General features: G+C 37.7%; 1 protein-coding gene across 2 annotated transcripts in view; it reads left to right on the top strand.

Moving 5' to 3' along the window:
* Positions 1 to 7148: 7148 nt before the first annotated feature.
* The window catches only part of ccser1 (coiled-coil serine-rich protein 1), a 74423-nt gene continuing 68770 nt past the window's right edge, over positions 7149 to 12801 (top strand). For both annotated transcript variants that reach the window (XM_079637097.1, XM_079637098.1), the window contains exons 1-2: positions 7149 to 7404; positions 9200 to 10354. In XM_079637097.1, coding sequence (XP_079493223.1) covers positions 9226 to 10354 — 1129 coding nt within the window. In that variant the 5' untranslated portion in view covers positions 7149 to 7404; positions 9200 to 9225. The remainder of the gene's footprint in view (positions 7405 to 9199; positions 10355 to 12801) is intronic.

Below are 12801 nucleotides of genomic sequence, written 5' to 3'. Positions count from 1 at the left end.
AGTAACATCCATTACTGTATTCTTGTTATGTTTTACCTATATACAGATGGTACTCAACCAGAATGCCTATTACCGCCGCGGAAACTACCGCGGCAAAAATAATCCAGTCGCATTTCAAAGTCATTCGCGAAATGACCCCCTGTAACCGTGTTTCGAAATAACCCCCAGTGAAGTTACTGTTTCCATGGTGAACTCACACAGCTGATTAATATTATTATTATTATCATTATTTTATATATATATATATATATATATACACACAATCTATTATTAAATGTATGTTTACTAATTTGAAATATCTGTCCCATTTATTCATTTCATTCAGTAGGCTACTTTGTGTTTATAAACCTAGGCTACTGAAACAGATACTAGTACACCATATAAAATCATCAACTTGTTTATCTTAGTTATCATCATAAGAGTTTGAAAAGCCTTAGAAACACTTAGGCAACATTATTTTGTTTTCCTCTGTTGAATTGGAGTTTAACTTGCCTATATTGCTCCAAAGAAAAATTGTTTTGCAGTGCTTTAACATTAATGTGATTTGTAGGTAGCAGATACTACATTACAGATACAGACACACATTAATCTAAAACTCACACATAATAATGTGGTCCTATTCAAAATAAATTGTCCCCATTTGGGCCTTGATACAACTTAGCAATGTGAGACTTTAAGCAGCCGTTTCAGAACAGCTTCCGGGTGGAAAATATTTACCTAAAATGGTCTAATTAGTTTGGGTTTGGTATATCCATGTTCAGGAAAACAAATGGTTCCAATTATTTCAAATACAGTGTATTTAACACACTCAGAGCCCAAGTTGGTAGTTGTCTGTACAAATCTGTAGTTCTGCCTTTTTTTTTCCACGTTTTTGGTAAGTAATACAAAGCAAGAATACAGTAACTGCAAAATAGGGGTAAAATATCAAATTAAATATGAGGATTGATAGGCCTATGTACAAAGAATAAGCTAATATAAAGTAACAAAACAGCCACATGTCCAATTATACCTACAACTTAGGCTGGATGACAGGTTAACTTTAAAGTAATTTTTCTCAGTTCTACACTCTGCGTAGTTACTGCCTTTTTGCTTTGTAGGGCAGTATAGGTCTAGCCTACATTTTTACTGACTCGTAGATACTGTATATTATAATATTAATACCTACATTAGTGAATCAAATATTTTGTTGAAATTTTTTTCATAGACTCCGCAGTTCTCATGTACAAAATAGGCTATTAAAGTTGCATTTTTATATTTTATGGAAAATTTCAATATTCATTATAAATCATTTATCTGTGCACATCTTTTTTTTTAAATATATGTGCTCATAATATTTAATCAAAATAATTTCCCTCCCTCTTGCAACAACATATATTCTCTTCTGGCACGAGGGTGGGATAACCTGTCACTTACATCAGAACACAGCACCACAACCATCCAATAGAGTGGTGCAGGTATGATGTAAATTTGTAGGCCAAATCATTTCGAAGTCAATTGTTATTTAAAGGAATAGTTCACTTTAAAATTTAAATTCTGTCATCATATACTCACCTCAAGTTGTTTCAAGTATGAATTTCTTTCTTCTGCTGAACACAAAGGACGATATTTTGAAGAATGTCAGTAAACCAACAGTTAACTGGTCCCATTGACTTCCATAATAGGAAAAAAAGAATACTATGGCAGTCAATGGGACCAGTTAACTGTTGGGTTAGGGGACTAGTGTGATGTGTGAACTGCCGGCCTAAAGTGACGTCCTACCTGCACTTCTCTATGCACGAACGCTGCTTGGATATTTCCAGTGAGTCTCAGCCAGCGACTTTACTTCTGCATAGTGTGTTCAATAGCGAAATATACTATGGAAAAACTCTGTTATTCAATTTACAATGATTCATTATTTTAAGGGATAGTTCACCCCAAAACATTTATTCTGTCATCATTTTCTCACCCTCAAGTTGTTCCAAACATATATACATTTCTTTTTTCTGCTGTACACAAAGGACAATATTTTGAAGAATGTTTAAATTGTAACCTAGCAGATATCAGGCCCCATTGACTACCATATAGGGAAGAAAATACTAGGCTAGTCAATGGGCCCCGGGATCTGCTTGGTTACAAACATTCTTCCAAATATCTTCCTTTAGTTAAGCAAGTAATGGCTTCCAGAAAGTAAACGGAGGGAAGACAGTAGTTCGGCCGAACATTGTTGTGTCCCGTTATGTGAGACCTTCTCAAAGTTCAACTTTATATTGAGTTTCCACACTTTTCATGTGGACGAAGAAACACGTAGAAAGTGGATACACAACATTCGACGTGAGGGATTTAACATCACATCTCACACAAAAGGTCTGCAGTTGTCTCTTCATTAGTGATGATTTGATCTAAAGGGTTTCGTTTACTGAGGATTTCTGGTATGACTATGTTCAACGTCAAAGTTCATTGTTGTAGAACGTCACCGCTGGTATTAATCAACAACAGGTATCTTTTTTATATTATTTTTAATGCTGTTTAAACACATTGTTCTGTTACATATACTTACAACATTTCAGCCAAATAGTAATTCTAAATGTACTAGATATGTTTACTACCTGTCTAGCGATGTGTGTTTGTTTATGCTGACATATAGGCTATAGCCTGATAAAAACAAAACAAAACGGTTTGTCTTTTCAAATCCTCTATCTCGTCATTATATTTATTAAGTTGGCTCATGCGTTTTATGTTTCGCTCTCCAGAGCATCGACACTCCCTGGTTTTTGTGGTGCATTGTGGGATTTTTTAGGGAATGAACGTTCCAGTGCTGGAAGGATTTTGCGCTTGAGACAGAACTTAAAATGGCTGACTTCCTGCCCTGAATACTGAACTAGAGAGCTGATTGAGACGCACCCAAAATCAAGTCCCACCCTACATTTTGTTCGAGAAGCCATTTCACTCAGATATACGTCACAATAGGGAAAAAAGACCATTGCAACTTCTGTTTTATGCTGACTTTAAATTATTATTATTTTGTCTTTTGATGTTTTTAATTTATATTTAATTCTTGTTTACTTGCTGTAAATTGACCTATGGCATTTTAAAAAGGTAAAACGACCTCAGTGTTTAACAGAGTGAACACAGCTTTCTGCTTTTACCTAAATGTTCACAATCCATTAAGGCACCATGTTAGTGCAGCACAGAGCTCGGCCTGGAGGGACTGGATGATGGAAACATGACAATGGACAAGAAATCAAAAGGTCTTACAGCACAGAAAAATAAATGTTTAGGGGGCTGCAGTGTGTGTATCAGCATCAGTGGTTTATCATGTGACTGCCTGGTAGCCTATGTTAAATAACTTGTAGATAATAAAGGGTTAGGATACCAGAGGGAATACATTTTTCCTCTCACATCTTACTGATGTCAAACAGATGAACAGGTAGGCCTACATCTGAATATGTGATCTCACAATGAGGTTAATTTTTAATAGATCGCTGATTATTTCAGTCTGATTTTAGCAGTTTGTGCAGTGAAAATGATAAGACAAGACAAATAGGGTGAAAATTGTCATACGCTAAATTATGATTGTTTTGGCAAATCAATTCTTTATTAACATTAAAAGCGGATCTAAAAGGGGAAATTATTTTAAATATGACCACTTTAAACCACATATCAGGGTTTACACAAATTTTATAATTCACGGTTTGCTGATTAAATGACTTTTCTATACGGGACTGTTGAATGCCTGATTCTGACTGGTAGTCGAACGTTTAAAGGTGTGCAATTATTTTCAGGGAAACACACGGCTAAAGTACTTCCAGGCAAGTCTTGACCACATTACATGTCCATATCTCTTGGTCAAATGATTTCAGTTATTTCAAAGATTCTATTACCAAAAACCCACAACGACCCAGCAAATAAATGTATCACAATATGATAAAAACGACAAATTATTACAAACGCACACAGATACAGTAGTACAGACATACACTTGCAGTTGTCAGCACTGCTCTGACAAGTTTATAAGTAAATTAGTTCAGCAACTTAAAAGCTACACAACATTTCTCACTATATAGCACGAGCTGTAAAGGCTATTTGCATTTAAAGATGCACGAAAACAGCATGTTTTTCCTTACACTCAAAAATAGACATTTACAAAATCTCACGAATAAATGATCTGTGGGGTATTTTGAGCTGAAACTTCACAGACATATTCTGGGGACAACTGAGATTTATATTATCTTATAAAAAAGGGGGCATAATCGGTCCCCTTTAAACAAACTCAGTAACAGAGAGCAAGTGTCAAGGTGTCAAAAGAATGATGATTTTAATTTTCTGTTGCATTGTTTTTTTGGGGGGAGCCTGACAAAATATCACAATAAATATCACTCTTTGTCTACATGACTGATGGAAACTTCAAGGTGATCACTATAGCCCTTGTACATCTGAGGAGGTGGACTTGTCATAAAGATTTATGGCTACACTGGCTGCCACTTTAACTGGACTTTTATAAACTGTTTATTCAAGTCCATCAAAGAGTGCAGAGTGGGAAAGGTATAGCCTTACTTTGTTCCTTTATCCAACTCCATCGGGGGCTTACTTCAGTGTTCACTTTAAACTTAGCATATTCCGGCACACTTATAAAGCTCTGCTGCAGAAGCACTATCACCTGTCTCATAGCAACTGCCTCTTTGTGCTGTCCACATCACCATGACATTTTAAAGCTGATACACTGATCAAACCATATTCAAGGAAAGAAAGTGCAAGCATTAGTCAAAGAAACTACAGAAATAAAATCAAAGGCAGATCTTTAAAAGGTAATTATAGCATTACAATGTTTAGGAGAAAAGCCATCGAGAGCCCTTAAATGATAATGGAAATGTGTAGCATCTCAGTGAAGACCAAAAACAAGAAATGAAAGGCAGAAAAGAAAAGAAAAGAAAAGAAAAGAAAAGAAAAGGCTTCCAGAAGATGGTGATTATGAGGATGAGGTCCATAGGAAGAGGAGATGAATGAAGAAGCTGATTCTGAAAACTACTTTCAGGACAATAGAGAACATTATAGCCTATTACGGGGCTGTTGAATGCTTGATTGGTTTACGAACGTTCTACGGTGTGCAATTATTTTCAAGTAATTTTTTTTTTTTAAATGTTATAGTATTTTATATAGAATTCTATCTGATAATGTAAAACAAATTATACTTGACCTCATTATACTGTACATCAATCATGAAGCGACTCAACTGTTTTGTCTTTTAAAAATAACTGACAAATTGCACAGTATTTATTGTTTCTGAGATTTATCCGCAACCCACTTCCTTATCCTCAAACAATACACCCCAACAAGCTGTTCTGTAGCCAATAAATAGCCTAGTTATTTTGGTACATTTGAATCATACATCATCAGAAATGCATTAAATACAAAACAAGAACATTATTGAATTTATTTTATGTGATGATGAGTGGATAGAGAGAGGGAAGAGCTTGTTATTATGCACATATCAGTGTGTAATTTAAATGAATCAGCCCTCAGACACAGAAGTTGTCTTGATTCAGATGGGGTTTGTTAGTGTGAGTGACTGACAGGCAGTGACACAGACTGGTGATGACACCATCATAAATTCAGAAATATATTAATTATTTAAAGATTTATTTCAAGATGTTTATATACCATATTTTATTTATATGGATGGCATTTCGTATCTTAAGTTAGGCTATATTTAAATAAATGCCTTCCCTCTATGCACAAGCAATTTGCACTAATTACACACTGACACCTACACAGTGTGCTTGCTTATACGCAGCTTACTCAGAACAATGATTAGTTCCTTCATAAGAATTAAAAGCACGTTTCCCCCCCCCCCCCCCCCCCGCCCCATACAGTGACTAAGTCCGTCATTCTGCCTATACAAACGATGAGTGACCTTTCATTTTTAGCTGAAGTATTCCTTTAAGGCTGTTATGATAAATGAATAGCCAGTGAAGTCTCAAATGAAAATGACAAACATTAGCTGCTTCTAAAACATAACTTGTTTACTTTTCCATTAACATGCCCTCCAAGAAGCTCAATTTTGTGGCAACAGGGACACCACGTGGAATTCAGAAGAATTACGGCTATGAGGGAATATCAGCTCAGTGATGTTGTTGGGGTTGAGAGGATAAACACATAATTTGTTGTTGTAAGCTAAACTAGGCGTGATTTAACCATAGACAGTATATAAACGGATTTACTCATGCTCTTTTGTATTTCCGGACTCGACCAGCTAACGAATGTGAGGCTATATCTTGCTCGACTAGTAGGCTTAGCTTCGTATTAACAGACAATTTTGATGATTTTATAAAAAAATATGTAGCCTAATAGGCTACTCCTATAGTTTTACCGATTCATTAGGCTACAGAAAAAAATTCACGCGACATAATTTCTGCAAACAATAAAGCAGCATACACTAAAAACGTGCTTATTGCCTAGGCATAATAAAAAATAATAAAATAAAATAAATAAAAAATAAAGAGGAAAATGATGCCACTTAGCCTATCAATCGATACAATTTAGCCTTCACAAAATTCAACTATATTGTGTAAAGGTATTTAAAAATTGATTATTTATATGAAAATTACATAATGATATTTATGATAATTCTGTAATTCGTTCCCTATCAGTGCTTATTTTTTATTGAACAAAAATATACAGAATGACACAGTATTATGCCAGGGTGGAAGAAAAGATACCTTTTAAAAAGATTCACAGCTTTCTTATTAGAAAAATCAGAAATCAGATAGGCACATATAGCCCAGAGTTTTAAATCGTCAAGAAAAAGGCTGAAGAAAGGCTTATTCTTACTAAATTTAGGTTACACATAGAAAATATTTAGCCAAGATCAAAATAATAGGCTACTGAATAAATAAATAAAATATCCGAATCCAAGAATAACATTTTCATATTTCAACGAGATATAAAGAATTATAGGCTACCACAAAAAATTGAAATGTTTTTCCATATTCTATTAAACTCACAATCCCAAAACAGAAATAACAGCTACCACAGAAGGAGCAATTTACATCAAAGTCGTCAGAAATAAACCATTGTTAAAACATTTTGTAGGATAGCACCGATACATAATTTTATAACACACTTCTTTTGTTGTATTTTACTGTATAGGCCTATAATATCCCAGCAGGGCCACTGCACCTGTGTGCCGTCTTTGAATGACGCTCACGCAGGTATCTTGCGTCACGCGCAGACGCGGAAACGCGGAAGCAACATTCCACGTCACTTGAGGTGGATTTAGCGCGAGCGAGCCAGGATTCTGACAGGAGATCTTAGCGCTTGCTTTGACGTGAAACTCGCCGGATGTGATGCCACAAGCATTTAGGCTTTACGCTCAAACCGACAGCGAAAGGAATATCTGCGGGTTGTAAACAGAGGATTCGTCTCAAGGTAATGTTTGTGTGCGGAGCTGTACTGCAGTCAGAGCTCTTGCAGCATGCGGCTGCTGAATGTGGCTGTTTTATTGGTTATTCAGTGTTTCCTGACGCCGTACGTGTCCATCATCAGTGAGGATGATATGATGGCTATTTATAAGAAGAATAGGTCTGTAGTTCGCTATTGCTGAGTCTAAAGCATAGCGAGTTACCTAAATAGGAAGCATTTTTGGACTCCGTAGAAGTGCTAAGATTCCCAAATATGATCAACGCGCTGAAAATGCTGTTTTGAGTGTCAGCTCGCATCAGCTTGTTGTAGGTTATGGGCCCTTTTTGCTTTGATCCACTGATTATCGCACTTTATAGATATTCTTGCATTCTTCGCATCGTTTCTCAGATTTTATTTCAGTTAAACTACTTATTATTATTATTTTTCTAGCGTATATAACGCCTCTAAATGGCAATAACGTTATGCACCTGTCTCTCCACACAACCTTGATTATTCTAGGTTTTGTGTCATTATTATTACGTTTTAATTACATAAAAGTTCACTGAATTGGTCTGTTGTTTATTACATTGGCATTGTCATGATTATGTTATCTAAAAATGATTAAGTGTGCTCTAGTCTTTGTCATCATTATCCATTAAAACCCATCAGACCGTCAATCAAGCTAAGTAATGCTGTCAAGGGTGTATCTCCAACCGTCACTACTGTATTATGGGGTGTGTAGGCCTACATATTTAGTAAATATGTCAGAGGGAACACCTTCACTTTACCTTTACTGTGATTTTCAGTATGACAATACTGGCAGTAGGTCAGCACAGTGTGCTTAATGTGCTGACATTAATTGTGCTCAGCAAACAGTAATGCAGCCCTCCTGGATTTTTTCCCTTGTGAATCTAAATCCTTGTGTTTAAGGTGGGACTTTTTTTGCGTACCAGATACAGTGAATGCAGACCCAGATAGCAAGGTGACATTGTTTAAATGTAGAAATTCCATCAGAATCATTGTTTTGTTTGAGGTTGAAAATGCAATGCTAAATAATAGCAGGGGAGTTTTACTAGCCGTTTATTTGTAAAATTAACCAATTAACTTATACAGTATTTTAATTCAGATTTATTTCCACATTTGAGGAACAAAAAGTGACACTGTGGCAGACCTTATACATGGATGCTGACCTATTTTTCATGATGGGTCTGTGTCCGCTGTTGTTTCTGGAACCCATTTTAGGTTAGCCTAATTGTCTTACCTTTCACTTTCCCCCCAAAATACAAGAATAATACAAGAACAATGATTAACAAAACATTGTTTTCTCACTTTTCTTTTTTTCTTTATTTGCTTTAGACATATTAGACATTTTAAATCATTTGAAATTATCTGGAATTGTGCAAATTTCAAAATCAAGAGAACCTGGGGTGCTTTTGCATTTATTATGGTAGTCATTCGATATACAGTAGGTTTTTAAAAATGGCTGAGCTGATATCTTACAGTGCAGGGTTTTACAGTATTTACTATTAAGACAAAATTCTGCTCTGAGAAACCAGCGGTACTAAAGATCATGCCCTTTTGCCAACTTTGCCAGAGCCTGTTCATCAATCTATAAACAAATTGGTTAGTTCATCAAGAACTAGTTTTTGTTTCTAAACAACAACGTTTTTGTCAAATGAGACATAGTGCCTGCCTTAGTGGCTGCCTGCCTGGTAAAGAATCCAAAATGACCAAAATTATTTGGCTGGTGGTAACTTCCATTTCTAATTGTGTCTGTTTATTCAGGCCATCATGCTAATATATATTTTTTTCTTGTCTGCAGAGTATCTGATTTGGTGCTTGATCTTCATGGGCGAATCAGGGTCACGGCGCTCCACCCTGGTCTCCAGGCTTCCCATCTTCAGACGTAGTGTGGGAAAGAGACAGGACTCGCTCCCGTCCTCGCCCTCCTCTGGTGGTGTCGGCAATGGCGTCCACACTTCCTCTCCCTCCAGCACGAACTCCAGCTCCAGCAGCACAGGCAAACGGCGCAGCCTATTCCGCACTCCGTCACTCAGCTTCCACTGCAAGAGGAACAGCGACCCGACCCAGCTCAGCCTGGACAATAGCAGCCAGGGGTCTGAAGTCATCTTTCGAGAGAGTTGTATCTCAAAGACACGGCATTCGTTCGGATTCGGCGGACACAAGAAGAAGATCCCCCGATCTCAGACGGAAAACCTTGAGAAAACGTCGGCCAACCGCAGTGTGTTCATTAACTGCATCAGCTCACGGACGAACGAGGGAGATGATTCAGGGTTCCTCGATGACGTGAGCAGCAAGAGGTCTTCTAAGCATAAGAAGATGCTGCCTAAGTCCTTGTCAGCTCACCAACGGTCCAATGTTCTGGACCAGGGCAAAGGTCAGGATAGTACAGAAGAGCCTCCTAAGACTGGTACCCCAGGTTCCTGGCCTGGAGAATTGGCTGAGAGTTCTCTACAGTCGCCAATGATCTCAGAAGACCGCACCACAGCAATCACGCCATCAGATTTCGTTCACGCCACCGAAGACTCTGTCTCGGAAGTGGACGCTTTGCCGGCTCCGAGTCCAGCTGCTCCACCCGAAAACTTTAGCCAAGCTGTTTCTACCTCGCAGGTGTCCATCACCCCAGCCCAGGCCACCACGGAAAAGCCCTTACTGCCAGATACCAGCCACACAGCCAACACACAGTGCGAGAGCACAACTGCCCGTACGGAACCAGTGACGCTGCAGACAGTGAAAGAGTTGAGCCCTAACACTAATCCTAATGCAAATGCTAACCCTGACCAGTCAGAGGCCAGTGACATTGAGCAAGCTCTAGAATTGAGTGAGGAAAGCAGCTCCAATCCAGACACCCGTGAGAGGAGGTCCAGGTACGCTGTTCTCATCCAGCAGGCAGGAAGGTCATCGGGCCTGAGCAGACTGGAGACCAGGCCAAGCCACCTGAGAAAGCCACACACAGGTAATGTCAGTGAACTCAGTTGCTGTTTGGAGTTTTTATAGAGGCTATTTTCTGTTTTAAGAAAGACTTTTGAGGGAAATTATTCACATGCTTGTTCCATGACAAAAACAAGTTAATCTTTGATCTCCAAACCAGTTTGATTAATCTAGAAGATTTCACATCTAGATATTATGTCCTCGGACTCGGAGCTTCCTAGATGACTTGCTGCTTTTACAAAGATTATGAAGTGCTCATCTGATGGACACTTTAATATCTCATGAGACCATGGGTGTTGAAGAGCTGTCAGCTTAATATGGAAAATAAAAAATGACTGAAAAGCATAAGTGTTGGATACTACTGGCAGCCAAACAGTTATTCCCTGTGGTTAAATTGGTTGTAAAAACAACATCCAAATTAATAGTCTTCATGATTGTTGGTAGCACATTGTAGGGCAAAGTGACATCATCAGCTATCTGGACATTTCCCTGCACATGGGTCGGCTACTTTCCAAATAAATAAAAAAGGGCCTGAAATATTGTTGTGATTTGAAATGTATTTACTATATGAGAAGGGACCACATATGGATGAATCTAGCACAGCTATATATAGAAATTCAGTTATTGTCAAATATACATGGTTTCAGTGTTTATAGAAAATATATTATATAAAAAATGCCACGATTGTCCAATCAGCATGAAGTATTCCAGAGAGCTGTGTAATATGCTAATTAAGAAGAGTCTGTTACTGCTGAGAAATATTAAACATCAGATACAATGAATCAATTTGTGATTTACAAATGACATTTACACCCTCATGTATTGAGCTATAAAGGCACTGTATAACATGTAGGCCTAGCCTTAAACTGAATGTGTAACTGATCAGTTCTGAGAACTACTGAAAGCTTAAACTATTATTTTTATTAACGCACACAAAGACTGGGACCCCTGCTCCTATAACAATGTATTATGCTTCAGTTTGGCTGCATTTTTCTTATGACCCATATTTTCCCTTTTCCGTAAATTATACTTTAACGTTGCGAGTGCTTTCACTCCAGAGTGCCTGTGGCTAAGAAGGTTTATGGGAAACTAACCAGCTCCACAGTATTGAATTTCCTCTAGTGGTGACTTGATATTGGCTTTACTACGGATCCTCTTGCAGGAGAGAGTGAACTCTACACTCTGTGTTCATTTACAATTATTGGCTTGGGGTGATTCATTAATATTCATGTCAATGATTAAGCTATTTTTAAGGATATTAAGATGTTTTATTCATACTCTCGTATATAGGTGGAAAGATGCAGTTAAATCTGTTTACCATGTTGACAGCAGATTATTTTGGTTCTTGGGTTAATTTGCTCGAATTTTTAGTTTGTGTTTTGCATGTTGTTTCCTTGTGAATATATTTAGAGTAATCAGTATTATTGGGTCTGTTCTGTAGCTTTTCTTGTGACTTGTGTAGGTTTTGGGCTTTTTAACTGAACATCACTGTATTTTCTTTGCAGTGTGTATTTGTGTCAATAGGATCCAGTCTTTTAATTGTTTGATACTGTACTAAAAACATAACTATTGATGTTTTGCTGAACTTTTTCACCCATCCGTGTTGTTTAGCTTTTGATATCTCGTTTAAAGGGGTCATGACATGAGAAACCAAATTTGCCTTGATCTTTTGGTATATAAGAGGTCTTTGTACCATTAAAACGTCCTGCAAGTTTCATAGCTTAAGACTTCCTCCCCATTATAAACGAATAATTTATTTAATCAAGCTCTAAATACAGCTCGTTCGGGATCCAGGGTAAGAAGTGACGTCACGGTACGAAGTGACGTACCAGCGTTTGCATATAGACCGCCTCCAGCCCAAGGCAACTACGCTCATTTCGTATCATTGTTGTATCATCCTCACAAGTGTTCAGTCGACGGACAGCGAGCCGAGCGGGTCTGTGTACAGGGAAATTATGATGCCACGCAGATGTGCTGTTCCTGGCTGTGGACAAACAACATCTTTGAATACGCTGCGAAAGATCCAGTCGTCAGGGAAAAATGGATGCACTTTTCTTTTTGCGGACGTCTCAGTCACGGCAGTGTTAGTTTAAGCGTTTGTTCTATACATTTGAAGGATGACTGTTTTGAGAACAAATCCCAAAATGATGCTGGCATTGCCAGAAAACTGTTGTTCAAAGATAAGTCCGTGCCGACTATTCTGGGCTCAACAACGACGACGCAAACTGTAAGTAATGTATTTAAAACTTTAAACTACTTTTTAAATCCGCAAATGTTCTGGCTGGGGGCGTTAATAATTTATGCATAGGCACTGACGTTAGCCAATCATAACAGTGGGCGTTAACACAGAACTCTTAAAGGGGAAACACCCCCAAAACAGACTGTTTGAATCAGAGGATGAGAAACAGGGTGGGAAAAGGTCATAAATCACTACATTTTAAAAGTTTTTTGCAAAAAAAACTATAGTAATAC

This window comes from Phoxinus phoxinus, assembly GCF_949152265.1.
Source record: "Phoxinus phoxinus genome assembly, chromosome: 15".
In the NCBI taxonomy this organism is placed as follows: Eukaryota; Metazoa; Chordata; class Actinopteri; order Cypriniformes; family Leuciscidae; genus Phoxinus; species Phoxinus phoxinus.
The sequence above is the reverse complement of the archived record's forward strand: the minus strand, read 5'-3'. Positions and strand labels throughout refer to the sequence as shown.